This window comes from Cervus elaphus, chromosome 7 (genome assembly GCF_910594005.1).
Source record: "Cervus elaphus chromosome 7, mCerEla1.1, whole genome shotgun sequence".
Taxonomy (NCBI): Eukaryota; Metazoa; Chordata; class Mammalia; order Artiodactyla; family Cervidae; genus Cervus; species Cervus elaphus.
In genome coordinates, this window is record NC_057821.1 from 30,101,328 (window position 1) to 30,127,852 (window position 26,525).

The 26,525-nt window shown below is 36.7% G+C and overlaps 2 protein-coding genes across 2 annotated transcripts; one reads left to right on the forward strand and one right to left on the reverse strand.

Moving 5' to 3' along the window:
• Positions 1 to 7,022: 7,022 nt before the first annotated feature.
• LOC122697428 (olfactory receptor 2J3-like) lies at positions 7,023 to 7,958 on the reverse strand. Its single transcript, XM_043908251.1, has one exon. It carries the CDS (start codon positions 7,956 to 7,958, stop codon positions 7,023 to 7,025), a length of 936 nt encoding a protein of 311 aa, XP_043764186.1.
• Positions 7,959 to 22,355: 14,397 nt separating this feature from the next.
• On the forward strand, positions 22,356 to 23,324 carry LOC122697467 (olfactory receptor 10C1-like). Its single transcript, XM_043908296.1, has one exon. It carries the CDS (start codon positions 22,368 to 22,370, stop codon positions 23,322 to 23,324), a length of 957 nt encoding a protein of 318 aa, XP_043764231.1. The 5' UTR covers positions 22,356 to 22,367.
• Positions 23,325 to 26,525: the final 3,201 nt, after the last annotated feature.

Genomic DNA, 26,525 nt, shown 5'->3' on the forward strand with positions numbered 1-26,525 from the left:
CTAAAGAAATGTGGATCTATGAACTGTCTAACAAAGAATTCAAATAATCCCTTTTTAAAAAGCATGGCTCAGGAAACTCAAACAGGGGCTCTGTAACAACCTAGAGTGGTGGGATGGAGAGGGAGATGGGAGGGAGTTTCAAAAAGGAGGGGATATATGTATACCTATGGTTGATTCATGTTGACATTTGACAGAAAACAGCAAAATTCTGTAAGGTAATTATCCTTCAATAAAAAATAAACTAATTAAAAAAATTTTGGTGAGGTACAAGAAAACAGAGGGACACAGCTAAATAAAATTAGGAAAATATTATAAGAACAAATTTAAGTGCAGCAAAGAAATTAAAATATAAAAAAGAAATCCTGTAACAATGACTACCTTGAAGAATTCAGTAAGCAACTTCAAAAACAGACTGAACCAAATAGATGGGAGAATTAGTGACTTATAAGACATCTTATTTGAAATTATACAAGGGCAAAAAGAAAAATAATTAAGAAGAGAGAAAAAGCAGGGACTTCCCTCGTGGTCTAGTGGTTGAGAATCCGCCTGCCAATGCAGGAGTCACGGGTTGGAACCCTGGTCCAGGAAGCTCCCACATGCCATGAATAAACTAAGCTGGTGCACCAGGACTACTAAGCCCCCCGCGCAGCAAATCTGAAGCCCACACGCCTGGAGCCTGTGCTCCACAACAAGAGAAGGCACTACAATCAGACACCCGTGCACCACAAGGAAAAGTCGCCCTCACTCACCACAACTAGAGAAAGCCCACACACAGCAAGGAAAATACAGCACTTTCAAAAATAATAATAATAGTACATCTTTAAAAAGAGAGAGAAAGCATATGTGAATTATGGAATACCATTAAGAGAAATGATGCATTATTGGAGTCCCAGGAAGAGGTAGGAAGGAGGTGGGAGGGAGAAAGCAGCAGAAAGCTTACTTAACAGTGGTAGATTTCCAACCAACATCAGAACACTTAAATATACTAAGCAAACATAAGGGAATCAAAAAAGATGAAATAGACAATGATATGCTAAGGGTAGGAAACTTTAATACCCCACTTTCGAGAATGGATCTATCATCCAAAAAGAAAATCTGTTAAGGACATAGGACTTAAATTTTACCTTAGACTAAATGGACCTACCAAAGATATAGAACATTCCATCCAACAGCAGCAGTGAACACATTCTTTTCAAGAGGACACAGACTATTCGCCAGCATACAACATATGTTAAGTCATGAAACAAGCCTCAGCAAATGAAAGAAGACTGAATTCATACTGAGAGGGTAACAGGCAGGAAGGCCAGGGGTCTCCAAATGGAGGAAAGAGGCTGTAAGTGCCAGACATTTTTATCTCTCTTAAATGGCAAGAAGAAACAAACCAGCGATCTGTTTTTCATTCTCTATACAAATTTAAAAGGAGGTTTCTCTTAACATTCTGTGTTGCCATGACACCTGGTCTCACCTAAAGCTAACCACTCTCAAACTTTGAGTTAACCAATACATGCCTTTTTCGTATGGAAATGTGGTCTTAAGCTATGTTAATGAACCCCAGACTCAATCTTCAAGTTGGTTCTGCTAAACGGCCTAACTTACTTCCTCAGGTATTGTTCTCCTAATCTATGTAAACGGAACTATTTGTTGGTATTCTGCCCTTCTAAAAGATTCAAGTCAATCGTTTTATGGCCTGGGATGAATTATCTGATGCCATTCTAAATTTTATGACATTCCTTTCATTTCATTAACAGACTGTGAGTGACTATATAACATACAGCTAAAGACTAGGAGGCGGGTACTCTTTTGCCCCCTTCTGATGCCTATGTCAGAAGCTTTCTCTATACTTTAATAAAACTTTATAACACAAAAGCTCTGAGCGATCCAGCCTCGTCTCTGGCCCCGGATTGAATTCGTCTCCTCCGGAGGCCAAGAATCCCGCGTCTTATCGTTCAGCAACAACCTTTCAATACCAAGTACCTTTTTTGATCGGAAAGGCATAAAAGCAGATATCAATAACAGGATGACAATTGGAAATTTCACAAGCAAGTGGAAACTAAACAAAAGACTTCTGAACAACCACTGATCAAAAAAAAAAAAAAATCAAATGGAAAATCAAAAAATATCTTAAGAGAAATGAAGATGGAAATACAAAATATCAAAACTTGTAGGATGCAGTTTGCATCCTAATACTAACAGGTAAAATTACAAGGATAAAAAGAAAGTAAAATTTATGAACAAGCAACCTACCTTTACCTCAAGTAACTAGAAAAAGAAACATACTAAGCCCCAAATAGAAAGATGAAAGATGCATGAGACAGGGTGCTCAGGGCTGGTGCCCTGGGATGAACCAGAGGGATGGGATGGGGAGGGAGGTGGGAGGGGGATTCAGGATGGGGAACACATGTACACCCATAGCTGATTCATGTCAATGTATGGCAAAACCACTACAATATTGTAAAGTAATTAGCCTCCAATTAAAATAAATAAACTTTTTTTAAAAAGAAAGATGAAAGAAAATAACAAAGATCAGAGCAGAAATAAATAATAGTGACACCAGAAAAGCAATAGAAGAGACCAACAAAACTCAGAGTTGGTTTTTTTGAAAAGATAAAACTGACAAACCTTTAGCAAGATTAGCACAGAAAAACAGAGAGAGCAGCTTTACTCACAAAACTAAGTCATGGAAACAACCTAAGAATCCATCAAAAGATGAAAGGATAAACAATATTTTACATACCGTGAAATATCCTTCAACCTTGAGAAAGAAGGAAATCTTGCCTTTTGCAAAAATATAGATGGACCTTGAGAGCATTATGCTAAGTAAAATAAGTCAGAAGGAACTGTATGCTCTCAATTTTATGTAAAATTTTTTTAAAAGGTAAACTCAGAGAAATAGTAAAACAATGCTTGCTAGAGGCTGGGATTGGGAGAAACAAAAAATGTTGGTCAACGAATACAACCTATCAACATTAAAATAACACTTTCTGGGTATTTAATTTACACATGGTAACTGTAATTAACAATATCACATTATATGTTTGAAATTTGCCAAAAGAGTAGATCTTAAATGGCCTTACTACAAAAAATATATGGTGAGAGAATAGATAAGTTAAACTGACTATTTTCTGGTAAATATCTGCAATATATACATGTATAAATTATCACAATATGTACTTGAACCTATACATGTTGTATGTCAATGATACCTCAATAAAGCAGGAGGAAAAATTAAAATATAAATTAAAAAATCGTGGGCCCTGTGGGATCTTACTGTAAAAATGGAATATCCTAATTCTGCATAAATACTAGGCAAATATACATTGAAAGATATTGTATAAAATAAGTGACCTATATTCTTTAGAAATATTTAATTAATTAAAGGCAAAGAAAAACTGAAAGATGGTTCTGGATTAAGGGATACTAAGGATATAACACCTAAATTTAATTTGTTATACTGGATTATATCTTTAGGAAAGACTCTCAGGTACAGTTAGAGATGGGCATACATTATAATATTTCAGAAAAATATTTAACTGCATATTAATATATTATTATAGACAGAACAAAAAAGCACCAATGGCAAATATTGTGAAATCTAGTGAAAGCTTATGGCAAATTCATATTATTTTTCTTTTCTGTAAGTTATATTGTCTTGTTCAGTCACTCAGTTGTGTTCAACTCTTTGTGACCCCATGGACTGCAGCAAGCCAGGCTTCCCTGTCCTTCACCATCTCGCAGAATTTGCTCAAACTCATGTCCATTGAGTCAATGATTCATCCAACCATCTCATCCTCTGTCACACCCTTCTCCTCCTGCCCTCAATCTTTCCCAGCATCAGGGTCCTTTCCAATGAATTGACTCTTCGCATCAGGTGACCAATGTTTTGGAGCTTCAGCTTCAGCATCAGTCCTTCCAATGAATATTCAGGGTTGATTTCCTTTAAGATTGGGTAGTTTGACCTCCTTGCTGTCCCAGGAACTCCCAAGAGTCTTCTGCAGCACCACAATTTGAAAGAATCAATTCTTCAGCATTCAGCCTTCTTTACAGATGTGAGAGTTGGACCATAAAGTTTTATTGTTGATGAGTTATAATTGGAATATGGTGAATTTGTACTTGAAACTCTATTATGCTTAAAATCAATTGATGTTGTCATAGCATATGATAATCAGTGACCTTTCAGCATCACGTTCGTAAAAAGAGATATAGTATGTGACACTGAGGCCAAAAAAAGAGTAGAGAATGAGAAAATCTGGACTGGAAGCCAGAGCTAGTTTCTGTAACTATCTGATGGCATATTTGTGCCAAGAATCCTACCCTGCTGAGATATATTAAGAGAAATAATTGAGCATGCATTTGGGGAATATGCTGCACAGGAACAAGTGGACAAAGATTGGGAGATATGGTCCCAATGGGGAGGAAAAATTTACTGAGATAAAGAAGAAGTAGGTCCTTCAGTGCATTTCACTTCCATTCTTAGCTGAGAAAAGGCTGATTTCATTGGTAGTTCTTCAATAAAATTGCCTGTGACCCAAACGCACATGTACTGTGTAAATGTCAATTTATCAAATATTGGTTTGAGGGTGGGGGTTAACAATGACAGGGGTCTCAGACATTCTAGTTGTTCCTGACCATAACAAGGGAACTCAAATAAAAATCTATTTTCATTACTTGACTTGTCACATACAAGTTGTTTAAGCTTAAGTAAGTCACATATCTTCTTCCCTTCTGTTTTCTCATGTACAAAGTGAGAAAGAACATCTTGCCTGCTATAAAATTGCATAAGGTTCATGTAAGTAGTTTAAAAATTACAAAGCAATAAAATCAATGGTATCTGTGGTAATCTTTGAGAAAATTTTTTGAAACTAATCTTTATTTTAGATTACAAATTAAATAAAATAGTAGCATGGCTAGGATTCAAAAGCTTAAATGCTAAAATTATGCATTCCAAGAAAAATATTCTACACATACAAAAGGATAAATGTATGCTTTTCACACAGAAAAGGAAAAGAAGAAATGAGAAATTTCAATTTTTTTTAAGTTACATAGTCAGAGACTTGGGTATTACATGAGGTATCCCAAACAGTAAGATTTCCACAAGATGGTTCAAAGAACTAAACTATGTCTTTCAAGTGTTTTAAAGATTTTTTGCTCTGTAATGGTTCATTCTGTGTGGCCCCAATTATTTACTAAAACTTCTTTTATAGATATGATTATTGATTTTTCATTTCTTGGAAAGGAGCTTAAGGACAAATGTATATACCCCGTATCATTCTTTATGCCTTGTTGGAGATAATGAATCACAGACACACAAAGGGGAAGACAAAGACATCAGAATCAATGTAGCTGCAAGCCACACAGGAAATTGAGGGGAAGGTTTCAGATGTGCTTTTCATTTTAATAATTTAGGAAAAAGCATTTGAATGAATCATATCTAAACTTTGTCTTGTGCTTTTGCTTAGTCGCTCAGTCATGTCTGACTCTTTGCGATCATTTGGCCTGTAGCCCACCAGGCTCTTCTGACCGTGGGATTTTTCAAGCAAGAATACTGGCGTGGGTTGCCATTTCTTCTCCGAGGGTTCTTCTCAACTCAGGGATTGAACCCGTGTTAAAGTAAAACTGACATTTAAGTTATCATACAAAACTCAGGTGTTGCCAAGATTTTACTTTATTTCTTATTCCATTTGGGCTCAATATGGGTGCAGTTTAAAGAGTTATATACCTAGGACACTCATTTTATATGGAGGTGGCATCAATAATATAAGAGAACAAAACTATTATTTAAATAAAATTGCATCTCTTTATTTGAAAAATATATGTTGATTTTTATAGTGAACTTTTTTCTTTTTTTTCCACTTATTTTTATTAGTTGGAGGCTAATTACTTTACAATATTGTAGTGGTTTTTGCCATACATTGACATGAATGAGCCATGGATTTACATGTATTCCCCATCCCGAACCCCCCTCCCACCTCCCTCTCCACCCAATCCCTCTGGGTCTTCCCAGTGCACCAGCCCCGAGCACTTGTCTCATGCATCCAACCTGGGCTGGTGATCTGTTTCACCCTTGATAATATACATGTTTCCACAAATATTCAAATCATATCAAACTTAAAAGTAAAAAATTAACATATCATACAGCTTTTATCATAACATTTTCAAATATGTTTTCAAGTAATTCTTTCAAATACCCATCAGATTCATCAACACACTTTTCAGAGCCTAGTATTTGGTCACCTCAGATATTCTTTATTGCTTCTTAGGTTATGCAGGTGTGCTATGCCCTTACTTTACCTAACAATACCTAGTCTATGATGACCATGACTTTATAGTTAGATAGCACAGCTTTACAACTTATTTCTACTTCCTTTACACTACTCACTGACTTGAAGAAAAAGATAAATATGAGATGCTTACTTCTGCTGCATTACTGAGGGCACTTCTTGCTACAACTCAAAAAAGGTTTTTTCTGACTAACTATAATGTTATGTTAAAGACTACAGACTAAGATTTCTCTTAGTATTAACTAGCATTCAAAAAAGGATAACAATGTTGGAAAAAATATTTAAAGTGTTTCAAAATGTCTTTCATTAGACCAAAGATAGAAGACAAATTTTATGACAAATTCTGCCTAAAAAGCAAGAAATTAAATGACATATTCTAGCTTTTTTAATTAAGGATAGCATTTTCCCATAGAATTATAACTGAGTTTTATCAATTTTGACAATAAATTCTATGCTTCATTTTCAATTGAGAAAATGATACTTTATTTTACTAGGTTTGTACACTAAAAAATTAATATTGACATTTGATCCATATTTTACATGGCTGTTATTGCCACTGAGGAGTGATTACTATTTAGGCAGACTATGTTTAATCATATCTGCAACCACAAACTCTGTGTCCTCGTGAGAGTACACATTCAAAAAGTGCTAACTGAGTGAATGAAAGAGTGATGAGTGGATAGGTTGAAGAACCATTGGTGAAGAGATGCTCCATTTCGTCATTAATGTCACAAGTATACCAGATCATACTCTCCCCATTAATCTCTTTACTGCCCCTCTTACATCTTTGTTTCTGAGGGTGTAGATTAGAGGGTTGAGACTAGGTGTGACAACAGTATAGAAGAGGGCAATGAACTTGCCCTGATCTTGAGAATTTCCTGTTGGTGGCTGGAGGTAAATGCACATGACTGGAATGAAAAAAAGGGATACGACCATAAGATGGGCTCCACACATCCCAAAGACTTTCTGGAGTCCAGTTGTTGACTGCATCCTCAGCACTGCCCAGGCAATGGCCCCATAGGAGCTGAGAATGAGCATGAGAGGTATGAGAACAAAAATGGAGCTCATGACCATGAGGGTCAGCTCATTAGCACGGGTATCAACACATGACAGCTGAAGCAGTGCTGGAACTTCACAGAAGAAATGGTCCACTTGGCGATGTCCACACAGGGGTACCAAAAATGTAAAGAAGGAATGAAGGGCTGAGTTGGTGAAGCCACTTACCCAACAAGCCACAGCCAACAGATGGCAGAAACGAGGGTGCATGAGGACAGTGTAACGCAGGGGTCTACACACAGCTGCATAATGGTCATAGGACATCACCATCAGTAGTACACATTCTGTGCATCCCAGTGCGAGGACAAAATAAAGTTGAATCATACAACCATTGTAAGAGATGGTTTTTTCTGGGCCCCAGAGGTTGACCAGCAGTTGAGGGATAGAACTGGTGGTGTAGCAGAGATCCAGAAAAGAGAGATTTGAGAGGAAGAAGTACATGGGAGTGTGGAGATGGGAGTCCAGGTATGACAAGATAATGATGAACAGGTTGCCTATCAATGTCATCAGGTAGAACATCAAGATAACCACAAAAAGAAGTAACTCAAGCTGAGGCCAATCAGAAAAACCCAATAGAACAAACTGGGCTTCAGAGGTTGCATTCTTTTTCCCATCATCATTCATATCTTGTTATCTGAGGAAAGAATTACATACAGCCTAAAAGTGAAGGGAAAGACTCCAAGAATCACAGAGACACAGGAAATTTAAAAAACCAGTTTCAAGGGCATACCACTGCTCAGTTGTAAGACAATTTGGGCATTAAGAGAAACTGTGGTACCAACGAATTGAAAGAAATAAGAATCCACAAGCTAATAGTGATAAACTTAAAAAAGAATAAATGTATAGTGGAGAACAGAAGTCTGTTCCTATCAGCTGGATACTAACTAGTAAATATAGAAGGAATGGTGGCGTTAGAAAAACTTAAATATATGCTAAAAACTAGTGAATGAAGAAATGTTGAGCCATTTACATTGTTTAAAATATCTCCCCAGAAGTTACTTGTTAATTATAAAATGTAAAGTAGTAGACTTTACAACAGAAAAACCTAGTAGGCCACCGTAACAAAATAATCAGTGTTAACATCATTAATGTTACAAACCAAGATCATGTGACTGTTGATACAATGCTCTGAACCAGGGCATAGTGTCACTTCAGTCATGTTCATGCCAAAAAATGCATAGCTTGATGCTAATAATGAAAAGGCATGAGATAAACTCACAAGGAGACAAGATGGGTGAAATAGCTGACCTGCACTCTTTAAAAATATCAAATTCAAGAAAGAGTTTGAAATGAAGACAGATGAGAAATACATAGATACAGATATGACAGACAGAGAAACAGAGGAGAGAGAGGATAGGTGATAAAATAAATCTTTTCAGGCAGAGTGTAGACTATTGTTGAATCTGGTTAAAAGGTTAATAGCAGTTTTCTGTACCATTTTACAACTTTTCTACAAATTTTATATTTTACCAGAATAAAAACCTCCAGAAAGTAAATTAAATGCTTTTCTTTACTTTTTTATTTCATCCAAATGTTTGTCCTATTATAGAAAAATAACTTCTTAACTATTAGGTTTTTCTCACTCATCCAAGGATGAAATCAGGGTAAATAGCAACTTGAAAATTCCTAACATAATGAAAGAAGAAAATCCCCATGAAGCAAATAATCTTTTCTTTAAACAGATTTAATTTTCTTCTCAGCATTTTCAGATAATTTCCATTTATGTGATTATAGAAAACAATAATCACAACCTCATAATCTTACATATAGAATAAAAGATATAATGAATGACATCAAATTTATTTATGATTTCAAGACATTTATAGAGTGTGAAAAACATTAAGCTTCAATTATATATTCCTATAGAAAAGCTTTTCCTTCTTATTTGTTCACTTGCTCTCACAGCTTATTTCTAAACTGAAACCTAAATAGAGATACCAAAAAAAGAGACAAGAAACATACACATCAGCTTACACACAAAACTTAAAATTAGAGTCCACATGATTTGACTCTGTGAAATAGATGGGGAGAACAGTGATAAAATGCCTCCCAAACAACATATGAATATATCTGATTTGAAAGGAGAAATTTTTAGGAAAAGGAAGATATAAAGTCATTGAAAGAATAAAGAAGTAAGGAAGGGTGTGAAAAATAAACTCAAAATGGATTAAAGATCTAAATGTAAGACCAGAAACTATAAAACTCCCAGAGGAGAACCATAGGCAAAACACTCTCCGACATGAATCACAGCAAGATCCTCTATGATCCACCTCCCAGAATATTGGAAATAAAAGCAAAACTAAACAAATGGGACCTAATGAAACTTAAAAGCTTTTGCACAACAAAGGAAACTATAAGTAAGGTGAAAAGACAGCCCTCAGATTGGGAGAAAATAATAGCAAATGAAGAAACAGACAAAGGATTAATCTCAAAAATATACAAGCAACTCCTGAAGCTCAATTCCAGAAAAACAAATGACCCAATCAAAAAATGGGCCAAAGAACTAAACAGACATTTCTCCAAAGAAGACATACAGATGGCTAACAAACACATGAAAAGATGCTCCACATCACTCATTATCAGAGAATTGCAAATCAAAACCACAATGAGGTACCATTACACGCCAGTCAGGATGGCTGCTATCCAAAAGTCTACAAGCAATAAATGCTGGAGAGGCTGTGGAGAAAAGGGAACCCTCTTACACTGTTGGTGGGAATGCAAACTAGTACAGCCACTATGGAAAACAGTGTGGAGATTTCTTAAAAAACTGAAAATAGAACTGCCATATGACCCAGCAATCCCACTCTTGGGCATACACACTGAGGAAACCAAATCTGAAAGAGACATGTGCACCCCAATGTTCATCGCAGCACTATTTATAATAGCCAGGACATGGAAGCAACCTAGATGCCCATCAGCAGATGAATGGATAAGGAAGCTGTGGTACATATACACCATGGAATATTACTCAGCTGTTAAAAAGAATTCATTTGAATCAGTTCTAATGAGATGGATGAAACTGGAGCCCACTATACAGAGTGAAGTAAGCCAGAAAGATAAAGATCATTACAGCATACTAACACATATATATGGAATTTAGAAAGATGGTAATGATAACCCTATATGCAAAACAGAAAAAGAGACACAGATGTACAGAACAGACTTTTGGACTCTGTGGGAGAAGGTGAGGGTGGGATGTTTCGAGAGAACAGCATGTATATTATCTATGGTGAAACAGACCACCAGCCCAGGTGGGATGCATGAGACAGGTGCTCGGGCCAGGTGCACCGGGAGGACCCAGGGGAATCGGGTGGGGGGGGAGGTGGGAGGGGGGATTGGGATGGGGAATACATGTAACTCCATGGCTGATTCATGTCAATGTATGACGAAACCCACTGCAATGTTGAGAAGTAATTAGCCTCCAACTAATTAAAAAATAATAAAATAAAATAAAAAAAATTAAAAAAATTAAATAAAATAAAAATAATTGAAAAAAAAAAGAAGTAAGGAAGGGTGTGAAGATGGAGGACGGTGGAGAAGAACCAGACTACAAGTGCTTAAAGTTGAAAGTGTACAGATGTGTATCACAGAGCTGAGAAACATGAACACAGGGTCAGAGGTGGTTTCTAAAGTATTTCTTTTTCATTAGGACAATAACTGAGACCATGTTTAAATTCCAATCATAATTTTTTCTAATCATAAATATTAATGTTTACATATATTTTTATTCTCCAACTTAGTGAAGAATTCTATTTACTGAAACCATTAAATGACTTTATCATTTAAGATACTGTGCCTTAGAGAAGCTTGCATTTGTTTTTGGTTTAAAAAAATGAAGTATATTTCATAGATAGTGATAAATCTTAAGTGATTCTTTTTCTCTTACGGGTTTTCAGTCCTTCATATGAAAGATTAATGCCACCTTTTTCTATACAGTTACCGTGATAAGGCATAATAACCAACGTTTAAATATCCCTCCTCCTCTCTGTGATCGCTTTGCCTAATTCCTCATTCCATTGCCATATCACTTCTGCTTCCTCTTTCCACAGCCAATTTGTTTACTCTTGCTTCCTAATAAGCTACGGCAAAAAAAAAAAAGGAAAGAAATCACAGAAGAGCCACCTGTGGTTACCTCTTTTGGGGTATTTTAACTGCTCACATTTTGATTGGTACAACTCTTGAAAAGACATTAGCAGTAGATAAATGGTGGAGTTTCAGCAGGAACATTAGAGAGAATGTAGCTTCACATTTGTAAGACTAATTCAGGCCTTAAAACTCTTATCATTATCTAATTGCTAATGATTAATCATTAACTAGACTACTTTCTGTAGCTCAGAAACCATGCAGGATTATAAACCAGTACATTGCTTAAAAGAAACTTTTTGTAATTAAATAGAAGATTAAAGTATTATTAAACTATAGAAGGAAAATAATTATAAAGATGTAACTAGAACTCTAAATGATAACTTGGACCAAGACAGAGGATTCAAGAAAGGACAAGCTTAGAAAGAGGCACTTCCTGCTCAAGGCTACATCTCAGACCTCACCAGAGAAGGTGTGGTTGAGCCCACTGGATGGTGAAGAAGTTCACCATGGCTGAATCAAAAAATAGCAATGGTTGAATAGTAAATTATGAAGATGACTTCATTTAGAGGTCACAGCCATTTTAGGAATAATAGGAAAATTTCAAGATTTTTAAGCATTTTCCTAGAATAGGAGATAGTATATCATGAGATGTATAAACCCAAATGCTCTTGTTGCTTCTTCTGATGCAGATATAATTTTCTTCCTCCTTATACAGTTGCATGAGTAACCTAGTATTGATACATTAATTAAAACAAAGCAGCAGCTCTGAGATATATTTACCTTTTGCATGACACATCTTTCAACATTCTTATAGACATTAGAAAGAGACATAAGAGACAAAAAAAAAAAAAAAAAGAAGTAGAAAAAAGGTAGACTTTAGGGTTAAATTTCTTCTTACCAGAGAAGTAAATAAAGACCTTATCAAAGGTTGCTTTCATGGACTGTTGAATGAAATATCTCTTCTCTATTTTTGAAATAAGACATTATGGAGAAAATACTGGTAGACATGAGCTTCTCTTCTCCATCACTATATCAATGGTCAGCTTTAATCCTCAATACTCTTATCTAGTGCTTAAGCAGTATTCAAATAACTCCTTTCATGTCTATCCCTTCTGTGTCTGTCCATGTGCTTTGCATTTGTCTGCTCAATCTACGCCTCTTTATGTGTAGACCAATCTGATCTCTGGTTTCCACCTGTTTGAAATCACCAACATAAATGGCTACCTACACCATATATTCTAATCTACTACATCAGTATAGGAAAACAGAGTCTGAAAATTACTATGATTGTCCTTGCTACACAAGACAGAGTCCTGAGTCTACCAAAAAGATCTGGTTTTAACTGGAAGGAGGAACTCATTAGAGCACTTAGTGTGTCCAGGGATAGACCTCTTTTCCTAGAGCAAGTAGTGCCTTTATGGAGACAAAAGAATACTGTGCTATGTTTTCCTTGACTGAAGCCACTGGGAGAGTAAATCCCAATGTGGCAATTAATGCCCTTCAAGGAGTTGTCCTAGTTAGAACAGTTTCTTTCTCTCACAGCAGGGTGGAAAGGGCCAAATGAAACTGCGCAGCTAGCTAACTGGTTTCACAATACTGCCCTGGTGCATCCCCGCTCTGAGCTGAGCAAACAGTTGCAGTTCTACACTGGAGGGAGAGCAGTGCAGACCATGAAAAAATCTCACTGTGAGATGTTAAGGCAGCTCCAACCCTGAGCAGGGAGTTGTTGTTCAGTTGCTCAGTCATGTCCGACTCTTTGTGACCCCATGGACAGCAGCATGCCAGGCTTCCCTGTCCTTCACCATCTCTCGGAGCTTGCTTAAATTCAAATCCATTGAGTCCATGATGGCACCCAACCATCTCCTCCTCTGTTGTCCCCATTTCCTCCTGCCCTCAATCATTCCCAGCATCAGGGTCTTTTCCAATGAGTCCACTCTTCACATCAGGTGGCCAAAGTATTGGAGTTTTAGTTTCAATATCAGTCCTTTCAGTGAATATTGAGGATTGATTTTCTTCAGGATTGGATGGTTCAATCCCCTTGCTGTCCAAGGGATTCTCAAGAGTCTTCTCCAGCACTCTATTTCAAAAGCATCAATTCTTCGGTGCTCAGCCTTTTTTATGATCCAACTCTCATATCCGTACATGACTACTGGAAAGACCATAGCTTTCACTATATGGACCTTTGTCGAAAAAGTGATGTCTCTGTTTAATATGCTGTCTATGTTTGTCATACTTTTCTTCCAAGGAGAAAGTGTCTTTTAATTTCATGGCTGCAGGGAAGGGCTGCCATTACTGCCACTTACACAGGCAGCACATCACAAGCAGATCAGACCTCTGAGGGCAGCCTGACCACCACACCCACTACACTGACTATTGCCAAATAAACACCTCGGCTCCTCGCTCCAGCACTGCTCCTCTCTGGGGCTGAGGGGGCCAGTGCTGGGAGAGAGACGACGAACACATACTATAAGGGAATGGAGCCAACTTAACCCAACCCTCAGGGCTTCTGCTCTAGCAACTTGGGACTCACCCATGCCCTAAATAGGACTGTGAGCAGAGGGGAAGCCCTGGCTCACACCTGGCGCTGGCCCCTCATCTCTAACCCCACCTCCTAACAAGATGATAGCTGACAGCACACCCTGAGGAAAGACATGGCTTGTGTTCAAGTCAAATCCAGCTCTGCCATCAAAGTCATTGGACCCATGCAGATGGTATAAGGATGCTCCCATATAAAGATACCTCTTCAAGCCCACTATAGGTAACTTTTCCATTGAGTTTCACAGAGATACACGAAGTGTCAAAATGAAAAGACAGAGTAACTTGTCCCAATTGAAATGGCAAGAGAAAATTTCTGAAACAGCAACTAATGAGACAAAAACAAACAATTTGCTAGACAAAAAATTAAAAGCATTAGTAGTGTGAATAGTAACTGAATTAGGGAAAAGAATAGATGCACACAGGGAGGATATTAACAAGGAACTAGAAATTATAAGAAAGAACCAGTCAGAACTGCAGCATACAATAACAAAAATGAAAAACACAATAGAAGGAATGAACAGCAGACTAGGTGATAAAGAAGAATGCATAAATTATCTGAAAGACAGATTAATGGAAATCACCAAGTGAGTCTGACATAAAGAAAAAACAAATTTTTAACCTATTTTTTTTAATAGCTTTACAGAATTTTGCTGTTTTCTGTCAAACCTCAACATGAATCAGCCACAGGTATACATATATCCCCTCCCTTTTGAAACTCCCTCCCATCTCCCTCCACATCCCACCCCTCTAGGTTGATACAGAGCCCCTGTTTGAGTTTCCTGAGCCATAGGGCAAATTCCTATTGGCTATCTATTTTACACATGGTAATGTAAGTTTCCATGTTACTCCTTCCATACAACAAATTTTTAAAAATGAGCTTCCCAGAGTTGCTTGCTGCACAATCGAGTCTGTGCCCCTGCCGCAACCTATGAAGCTGCCACCTCCTATGAGGACTACTGCTGCCCTGCCCTGACTCCACAGCCTGTGTCGTTTATCTAAGGACTGATGCTGAAGCTAAAGCTCCAATACTTTTTTCACCTGACGCAGTCGACTCATTGGAAGAGACCCTGATCCTGGGAATGATTGAGGGCAGGAGGAGAAGGGGATGACAGAGGATGAGATGGTTTGATGACATCACCAACTCAGTGGACATGAGTTTGAGCAAACTCCAGGAGGTTGGTGAAGGACAAGGGAGCCTGGCGTGCTGCGGTTCATGGGGTCAGAGAGAGTCAGATGTGACTTAGCAACTAAACAACAGCAACAACATCCTAAAATGCAGCTGCACTTCAAACACTCCAATGCTCATTGAAACGACTGTTGCATTCGATAAAACTGGGTTGCCTGGTGCCATTGCTTGGAGGTGGAACCTGAGATGGGACCAAATTTGTCGTATATAGTAGCCAATACATTGGCTTGGTGGATAAGTCTGATGAAGTTTCCATAGGTGTATTGAAAAGCAGTTTTACCAAGCCACAAGCCTGGCAGAACTGCAACCTCTATGTTGGGGTTATAATCAACCTATTCAGACACTTAGCAAAGGATTCTTACTGTTCAGCATTCCAAATGTGCTTATCATTTGTACACATTGACCTTTCATGAAATCATGCAGTATTGAGTTACATCTTTAAATTTGTTTCCATGCCAGACTCTTATCAATGTTTCTTATAAGAAATTTAGAAAGACTTGGGGCAAAGATACTCAGTACAATACTAGCGTATTAATATTTTCAGTATCATATAGAACTAAAATCTCAGAAACTATGAACACTCTGGACCATATGAGGTTTATTCCTTCCACCATTTCAAACATGGAAAGCAGGGTCCGTAAGGATATTTGCTCACAGTATATTTACAGCTCCCATATTCATACCATTATATATCAGATTTACTCCTTTTTTCTTTTACAGTGATTATTTAAAGTCTTTCTATAAAACTCATTTTTTTACTCTTATAGAAAACCTCCATTCTGAAAATCCACATTGTACAGAAGCTTGTCTTTAATGTTTCCAGACAAAAAAGGCCTTACAGTTCATTTTAATGTTTGCCCTTTTAGGTGCAGCTTTCAAGGAGGGCATGAAAAAGAATGGGAAGGGTTATTAAGTATTTTTAGTAAAATATTGCCTCTGTCTCTTGTAGAACATGTAGACTATGCACTTTAATTTAGTAAATGTTTTTAAAGGTAGAAATACTCTGTTATTATAGCTAAAACAACTCTTAATCATAAAATTTCTGAAATTCTTGCAATTTCCTCACACTTAATTGAAGTTGTTTACCAACTTATTATTATTTTTGTTTGAAGTGTGATTCCCAACCTCTCTTGCAAAAAAATAAAATAAAGAAGTGGGTTTCTGCTAACGAATTGAGCAGACAATTAATATTTTATATGCATTTTGAGCTGTGTGACTTAGTATTTCAATACCTGACAGCTTGTTTTATTATGTGATTGATAAAATAGTGAAATATATTAATGTTAACCTAATTATATATTTACATGGCCTGAGAACATGTGATTATTTTTCTGTGGGATAAATAATTTGTCAGTGCCCATCATCTTTTAAAAATCCAGTAGGAGAGCTTATAGTTGCTGCTGTTTAAACGCTAAGTCATGTCCTACTCTGTTGCAATCCTGTGGACGATAGCACACCAGGCTCCTTCTGTCCATGGGATTCTCCAGGCAAGAATCCTAGAGTGGGTTGCCATTCCCTTTTCCAGGGAACCATCCTGACCCAGATATTGAACCCACATCTCCTGCATTGACAGGCAAGTTCTTTATCATTGAACCACCAGGGAAGCTTAGACATTAAATAAATAGTGAAGCACATTTTTTAAAAAATGAAAACAGTTTAAGGAATTTCTGGGACAACATCAAGGATACCAACATTCACCTTATAGGGATCCCAGAAAGAGAAAAGAGAGAGAAGAGTGTGGAAAATGTAAATGTGGAGCTGTGTCTTGGACCAAGTAGGGCTGGGGCAATCCCTAGGCTCAGGCTGCAACGTGAACCTAGGGGCAGTCTTGGGAAACTGGCCAGCCACTCATGCAGTTTTCTGTCCTCCCTCCCCTCACTGCTTCAGGAGCAAGCAAGTGTGCACGGATCCTAAGGAGTAGAGTCCAAGCTTCCCCCAGCCCTTCTATTAGCCCGACTAGCTCTCCAACCAGTCTATGGGGTTCATCTTCCCTGTGCTGGACCCCCTGGTGTCCCCAGTATCTGGCTGGAATCATTCACTCCCTGGGGAGGATCTCTGCCCATGTAATCTCTCTTTTCTTCTGAGTCCCCTCCCAGGGCACAGGTCCTGACCTGACACTTTTCTTCCTACTGGATTTCATGTGGCTATTTCTTACAGCCTTGGTTGTCCAGGAGTCTTTCTCTCAGTCTCCAGTTACTTTCCAGTGAGAATTGTTCCACATGTAGATGTCTTTTTTCTGTGTTCATTAGGGAAGGGAGTTCCCCATCCTGCTACTCCACCATCTGTACTCTTCCTATGCATAATTCATCTAATGGGGCTTTGGTGAGGGGTGTTTTCGATTTAAACAGCTTTCTCTTCCCTAGTCTTTCTCCTTTGCCTTTACATCGTGTCAATGATATATTCAATATTAGGTAGTCGCTACCTTATCCACTTTTTAATATCACTAAACAATAAATACTGTGTCACACAGTTTTTTTCATCACCCTATATATATCTCTGATTCTCGGTTCTTTTTTATTACTTTTGATAGAAACAACTAGGTATTTTGTCAAACTCAGTTGTAATTAGAAGATTATTATGATTTATTAGAGTCTTTTATGGTAATCAGAATAAACAATAATTGCTTCAATATAGGATGATATGAAAGTTACTTATGTCATTTTCATAATATTTTGATGACTACTTGGTTTAATTCAAACAAAAATTATAAATATCTTTTGAGTATTTCATCTTAATAGTATAGTCACATAAATATTTGATTTCAGTAGTACATTTCTCTTGAGTTAATATCCCATTGTGTACAGAGTCTATGATAGCAGTTACCTAAATGATAGATTATATTATTTTACTGGTTATGATAGGTTGTTATATTTTACTGTTGATTCACTCTACTTTTGTTCTACAGTAAATTTTTTCTTGAGGGGGGGGCCACATTGCAGCATGTGGGAACTTAGTTCTCTGACCAGGTAAGGAAACAGTGCCTCAAGCCCTGGAGTGCAAGTCTTAACCACTGCGCTGCCATGGAATTCCCTATATTACCTTCTATATTTATCACTTTGCTTTCTAAATATTCATTTTTACCATAAATATAGACTTCAGAGAGAGAATTCTTGAGAGGTAGAATCAAACTGCTTCCTGACATACTCTAGTGAGAAGAATATGTCTCCTGGGGAAGGGAAGCAGGATAAAGATTCAGAACAAGGGAAAGAAATGAAGTAAAACTATTCATATACCATTTTTTTCAAGGCAAGAATGGTTCAAACACATCATCATGTAAACAGCACAGACAAGCATGCTTGGGTGTGTGTGTGTGAGCGTGGGTATGTGTGTGTAGCTGATGGCATTGCTAGGAAGAATATAACGCTATCAGAGAAGACACGCAATCTTGTCTGGATTCAGACATGGTCCTAACTACAACAAAAGCTTGTCAGTGCATGGGCTTAGAACAGAAGATTGGGGAGGTTTACAGTCTTTAAATTTTGGGAGGTTATATTGAGAATGTTCAGACAAAATTCAGGAGTGGCTCATCAGAAGAAAATACCATCTACTTTTTTCCTCAAATATTAGGATCAAAGGTATGTGGTATAACTGATGCCTTAAAAAAGAAGCCTGCATTAAATGGTAGATTAAAATGTGAAAATGAATAAACACCAAAATCACTATTCAGTTCTGGATATTATTTTAATCAGCTCTTTTTCCTTCTCTGAGTAGTATAATAATTTACTCATTTTGCCAGGATCCCTGTCTTAAAATTGCGATAAGGTGTTCCAAAATAATTACTTCTCAGGAAATAGATAATCTCTTATTTGAGGGTAATAGAAATGTCTAGATTATCCTGTACATGTTATTCCAATCAAATGATAGTTTCTGCTGGGTTATGTTGAAGCATCACCCAGCTAAATACTAGGTTCTTGATAAAATGGTTATGGGTGAATCAGCTCTACAAAATTTAATGATTAATTTATATAAATTGTATCTACTATTCAAGCATTTTAGAAATGACAATTTCAGAATAACACAAGTTAATATTTATTGAGTTTCCCTTGTATGCCAGGCACTGTACTGCTTAAGGTGAAATTTTAATAATGTCTCAAACATTTTCCTTTAACTGTTAGGAAACAAAGGAAATATTTCATTATGAGAACAGAGATTAATAAGGGACTGAGTCAGTGAAAGATCATTTCTAATTATGTGGCACTGACCTAAAATTAAACACTTATGCTGGATTATTTCCAATGCAGAACTATATAGAATGCACCTCTCTTGGATTTTGAGGCTGGGTAAGGTGGCACATGAAGTCAAGTCATTGAGGTATTAAAATTATCTTGTCTCCTTCCTCTGTTTATTTCATATACCCAACTACCACTGAAACTCCATCTCAAGATTCAAACTGTCAGAACGTTGTCAATGTCCAATGGTCACTTAATCTTTTATTATACTGAGCAGGAATAGACAAATTCAATTTACCATTGAGCATTAAACTTCTATATCTTTACATTAATATCACAGCACCCATTTGCTTGATGACTGACTCTGAATATAGGTGATTTTAATAGCTTGGTAATAATAGGGAATATTGTGGGCAACATTCCATGAGATCATTAACATGAGGCTTTTAAAAAGTAGGAGGTTTTGAGACTGATAAAGTACATTTTAGTTCTTGATTTTTCAGTCGTGGTTTGCTTCTATGTTTCCATTTTAACATCAAAACATGTATATTATCTAGTATGAAACAGATCACCAGCCCAGGCTGGATGCATGAGACAAGTGCTTGGGCCTGGTGCACTGGGAAGACCCAGAGGAATCGGGTGGAGAGGGAGGTGGGAGGAGGGATCATGATGGGGAATACATGTAAATCCATGGCTGCTTCATGTCAATGTATGACAAAAACCACTACAATATTGTAAAGTAATTAGCCTCCAACTAATAAAAATAAATGGAAAAAAAAAAGAAAGATAGGAAGGGCTTCATCACCCTTCCTTGACACAGAAATGATGGATCAGAAACTTTGTCAAGAAAATATATCAAGTGAGAGACAGAAGAATGTGCCAAATTGTTGTACTGCCCGTGATGCTCCTTTCTGCAGACTCCTGACATCCTGCTCTTGAGCAACTCACTCTCTTTCTATAGACAAGTATTAAAATTAAACTTTCTTGGTATGTACATAAGACTGACCTCTACTACATGGAACTTAGGTTCCCTGGACAAAGGTCAATAGATTAAATCCAAAAACAATAGAAAGGATAATGAAAAAAATCAGATTTTACATGATGTAGAATTATTCCTGGTGACAGGAATGGAGAAGAGAATTTGACTATTCGTCTGTATTCTCACTCCAAGTGGGTATATACATTTATTTCTATATGATTTAATTTTTATTTCTAGGCAAAGTATAATTCTTTGTCAGTTTAAATACTTACAAGCACTCACAGATCTTCACTATCTTGGACATGCAATTTTTTTGATCTTTGAATTTTGTAAGGTTTTAAAAAGTATTTACCACAGGATGAATTTTTAATTCATCTTGTGGGTCTAGGAATATTAAATGACTCACAGCATGCATTAGCCTTTGTGCAGTCAGTCTTCACCATGTACCATCCACCAGCAGGTTTCTCCCATTCCTCACATCCCCTGACTCTCACCCCCAACACAGGCGTTTGCATTTACTGTCTACAGTCTAAATGGGACAAGAATATTTATAAAATGAAATCTTTACAATGTCACTACTTAAGAGCCAGGCATTCTCCTTCTCTGGTTGGGATTTCCACCTTGCTTCCTCCACCATTGTCACTGAGGAAACTGTAGTTCCTTTCAGATACAGGAAGATAGAATTAGTTTGAAAAATATTTGGGTATTTAAGTGACAAGAAGAACGACAACATCTCCACATCCAGGGTTTTTAAGTAACTGTATAGGTTATTATTGTGAACTGATGATATTTAAGAAAATATTTTGAGTTTTTAAAAAAGATAAGTAAACTATTGTCTGTTTTCTTTGTCAAAACCTTCACTGAAATGTGTTCCTACATGAGGAATATAGATACTAAATTATTAATTAATTTAACTTCACAAAATGCAAGGTAAATGTTTATAAATGCTATAAGTGTAAATGCATTATAATAGAATATTTGATGTGTGAAAATTTTTCAACAATTATATCTATAAAGCATCCCTGTAATTGTGCTGACTTGTTAGTCCGTGTTTAACAGAATTTTGAAAGAGTCCACTTGTTTCTATCTTGTTTTACATTGTTTAATCCCAGGACCTACAACAGTAACTGAAAAATACTTGAAAATATTCTGTGTTCAATAAATACTTGTTGACTGAATGAGTGAAGAAAGCAAGTCAGTGGCAAAAGATTAGGAAATAAATAGGTATGAGAAGAACTTTATTTGAGAAAATGAAGGGATGAAACAGAATTGTACAGAAATTTCTTTTCTATTGTATGCCTGCTGACTAGATATATCTTCGACAAATCAGCTGAGATAGTGAACATAAAGTAGGATTCAGTTTCAGGATGAGTCTAACTTCCAAACTTTGTAAATTTTAAATTATACATAAGAAATTTGTCTCTTTGACTCACTAGAGCTTGTTCAGGTCAGTTCAGCTCAGTTCAGTCACTCAGTCATGTCTGACTCTTTGCGACCCCATGGACTCCCTTGCCAGGCCTCCCTGTCCATCACCAACTCACGGAGTTTAGTCAGACTTATGTCCATTGAGCCATCCAACCATCTCATCTTCTGTAGTCCCCTTCTCCTCTCACCTTTAATCTTTCCCAGCATCAGGGTCTTTTCAAATGAGTCAGCTCTTTGCATGAAGTGGCCAAAGTATTTGGAGTTTCAGCTTCAACATCAGTCCTTCCAATGAACATTCAGGACTGATTTCCTTTAGGATGGAATGGTTGGATCTCCTTGCAGTCCAAAAGACTCTCAAGAGTCTACTCCAACATCATAATTCAAAAGCATCAATTCCTCGGCACTCAGCTTTCTTTGTAGTCCAACTCTCACATACATACATGACTACTGGAAAAACCATAGCCTTAACTAGACGGACCTTTGTTGGCAATGTATCTGCTTTTTAATATGCTGTCTATGTTGGTCAAACCTTTTCTTCCAAGGTTTCTTCTTTTAAGCATATTTTAAGAGCTTGTTAAGAGTAATACAAGGATTTAAATTTCTATCTGAAAGAATCTTTCTGATGACTTCACCTTTCTTTTATTCAGGTCATGAGCATCAATTGTTCTTTGTGGCAGGACAACAGCATGTCTGTGAAACACTTTGCATTTGTCAAATTCTCTGAGGTCACCGAACAGTGCTTCCTTTTATTTACCCTCATCCTACTCATGTTTTTAGCATCACTGACAGGCAATGCTCTCATAGCTCTTGTCATCTGGACCAATCCGGCCCTCCGTACCCCCATGTACTTCTTCCTGGCCAACTTGTCTCTCTTGGAGATTGGATACACTTGCTCTACCATACCCAAGATGTTGCAGAACTTTGTGAGTGAGGCCCGAGGAATCTCTCGGGAGGGATGTGCTACACAGATGTTTTTCTTTACATTATTTGGTATCAGTGAGTGCTGTCTTTTGGCAGCCATGGCTTTTGATCGCTATATGGCCATTTGCTCCCCACTTCACTATGCAACACGAATGAGTCGTGGAGTGTGTGTCCATTTAGCAACGGTTTCTTGGGGAGTAGGTTGCATAGTAGGCTTGGGCCAAACCACCTATATTTTCTCTTTAGACTTCTGTGGCCCCTGTGAAATAGACCACTTCTTCTGTGATCTCCCGCCTATCCTGGCACTAGCCTGTGGGGATACATCCCATAATGAGGCAGCAGTCTTTATTGCAGCCATTCTTTGCATTTCCAGTCCATTTTTATTAATCATTGCTTCTTATGGCAGAATTCTAGCTGCTGTGTTGGTCATGCCCTCCCCTGAAGGCCGCCGAAAAGCTCTTTCCACCTGTTCCTCCCACCTACTAGTAGTAACGCTCTTCTATGGCTCAGGATCTGTCACCTACTTGAGACCCAAGGCTAGCCATTCACCCGGGATGGATAAACTCCTGGCCCTCTTCTATACCGTGGTGACATCCATGCTCAACCCCATCATCTACAGCTTACGAAACAAGGAAGTCAAGACAGCTCTTCGGAGAACTCTGGGCAAGAAAAGCAACCTCATTTAGAGAAGTCTATTCTACAGATTTCATGGGTAAGATACTAGGGGAACATATAAATTCCTCTTTGAAAAAGATGCACACTCAACCTAAGAGGAAAGAAGGAAAGGGGGGAAGAAAGCAGGGAGAGAGGGAGGAAGGAGAAAAGGGGAGGAAAGAAGGAAGGATGGAAGGAAGAAAACACTGTACTTGTCAGTGTGTTTTATAAGAAGCTTCTTTAATAACAGTGACCGTAACAGTGATTGTAATCTTGAAGACAGCTCTCTTCTTATAGCTAAAGTTCTGACTGCCAGTTCTGGAAGGAAGTTGGCTAGCAAAGAATTTTAAAGGTGAAGTCAACACTAGACTGGTTTTCCAAAATATTTCATTTTAGGCTAAAGTACAGGTTTGGAGTATAAATTACCAGATTTATACTCGGAAGTCTCAGAAATTCTCACTGTATACTCATGCATTTTCTATCCCCTGAAAGGTCTGTATGACATCTGCACTGGTCACTGGGGTAGTTCCCCCACATACGTTTGTCTCATATGACTCTCAGTTCTGTAATAACTATGATGTGAATTATTTCCTTCCATAAAAATGTCTTAAAATTCTTCATTCTCAGTTATTGGTACATAATATAGAATTAATGATTCTTTTTTGAGTTGTGAGTATATAAAAATGTATAAACATAAAAAAAGCAAACTCTTAAAATTCAGAGGTGTTTGTTGCAGAATAATATGAAAAATTCTTGCCAAGAGTCCTCATAATAAAAAATTTTAAAAAATAATAATACTTAAATTTAAGGATAGAAGAAGAAAGTTGAACTGAAAATAATTAACATGTTATATTAATATATGTTATCAATATGTACTTGATTGTGGCAATTATTTGACAGTGCACACATACATAGAGTCATCACATTATACACCGTAAGTCATAACTCTTGACGATTTTGTCAATTTTATCTTGATAGAGATGAAGAAGAAAAAAATGTTATGATAATGTTACAATCAGGGGATGGTAGTGATGCTCACTAATGACCAAGATGTGTTTTGCCACATATCCTGTTTTTCCCAAAACCTAATAAATTCATTGAGGACCAAAACAGCATATTGTGGTTTCTATTTGTATTTTTATTTGTGTGTAGTCAATGAAGAATGGAAATAAACTGAGCATGCAAAATTAACTACTTAAAAATCATCCTACAAAAATGGGCAGGAATTATCTGTAGGCATTAGAGATTATTGTTTATAAGTGTTTATTAATCTAAAAAAATGAATGATATTAAAAATTAAAGCAAGTTAGAAACAATTTCTGTAGCATGATAATTTTTGTTTCATTTACTAATTTTGAAAAGTTTTACAAGTTTGAAATGATCAAAAACTGGTCAGTTACATGTAAAAAATAAAATTACATTTCCTCTAACCATATACAAAAATAAAGCCAAAAAATAGATTAAAGACCTAAAAGTAATAATAAGACTAGGAGCCATAAAACTCCTAGGAGTGAACATAGAACACTTTTTGAGATAAGTCACAGCAATCTTTTTGGATATGTATGCTAATGCAAAAGATATAAAAGCAAAACCAAACAAATTGGACTTAATTAAGGTTAAACGCCTTGATGGCAAAGAAAACAATCTATAAGTAACAAAAGGACAACCTACCGAATGTGAGAAAATATTTGCAAATGATATGCTTGATAAGGGGTTAATACCCAAAATATATAAATAGCTCATTCGACTCAGTATTCAGAAAACCAAATGACTCAATCGAAAAATAGGCAGAAGGCATGAATAGACATTTTTCCAAAGAAGACATACAGATGAACAACAGTCACATTAAAAAATGATCAACATCACTAATTATTAGAGAACTGCAAATAAAAACCAGAAAGAGATATCATCCTCACACCTATCAGAATAGCTATCAAAAAAAGAAATCTTTGAGCAATAGATTTTGGCAAGTATGTGGAGAAAAGGAAAGGAAATTCTTCTTGATAGGAATGTAAACTGGTGCAGCCACTGTGGAAAACATTATGGAGGTTTCTCAAAAAAAAAAAAAATAATACAACTACCAATCCTGGATATATATCTGAAGAAAACAAAAACACTAATTTGAAAAGATACATAGAATCCAATGTTCATAGCAGCATTAATTATAATAGCCAACATATGGGAGCAATCTTAGTGGATAAAAGAGATAAAGGAGATGTTACAATATATATGTCACACATGTACTGAAATACAAAGAGTCCATGTCACCACTTCACACATGAAAAGTTGTCAACATGATTATTAGAGAAATGCAAATTAAAACCAAAAAAATCACCTCACACTTGTCACAGTGGCTTTTATCTGATGGACAAGAAATAATGTGTTGGCAAAAAATATGAAGAAAGGGAACATATGCCTGATTCATGGAACTGAACATTGGTGCAGACATTATGGAAAACAATATGGAGGTTCCTCCAAAAAATTAAAAATAGAACTATCATGTGATGCAGCAATTCATATTCTTGGCATTTATCTGGAGACACCAAAAACAGTAATTCAAAATGATATGTGTACATATATGCTCATTTGCAACATTATTTACAAGATCCAAGATATGGAAACAGATCAATTGTCCATCGATGGATGAATGAATAAAGAAGATGTGTTATTATAAACACAAAGCAATCCTACTCAGCTATAAGAAAAGAATGAAATTTTATCATTTGCAACAACACAGATGGACCTTGAGGGTATTATGCTAAGGAAATAAGTCACACAAAGGCACACACCATATGATTTTAACTATATGAGGGGTACTTTTTTAACGAAGCAAATGAACAAACAAAACAAAATTTATAGAGAAAAGATTGGTGTTTGCCAGAGGGGAGGAGGGTTGAGGTGATGGAGAGGGGGTGAAGGGAATCAAGCAGTATAATATCCAGATATAAAATAAATTGGTCATGGGGTGTAATCTACAGCATGGTGAATATAGCCATAAATATTACATTGAAAATTTTAAAATTGCTAAGAAAATAAATCTTAAAAGATCCCATCACAAAGAAAAACTGTAACTTTGCATAATAACTAATGATAATTAGATTTACTGTGATCATTTGAAAATGTATACAAGTATCAAATCATTATGTCATATAATGTAAAAGTAAAAGACACACTAAAAAGGAAAAAAAATAAAATAAAATTAGTTTCCAGTGTGTTGAAAAACCAAATGAGTC

Coding starts and splice junctions, on each gene's coding strand:
- LOC122697428 (XM_043908251.1), bottom strand. CDS start 7,958: ATGAATGATGATGGGAAAAAGAATGCAACCTCTGAAGCCCAGTTTGTT.
- LOC122697467 (XM_043908296.1), top strand. CDS start 22,368: ATGAGCATCAATTGTTCTTTGTGGCAGGACAACAGCATGTCTGTGAAA.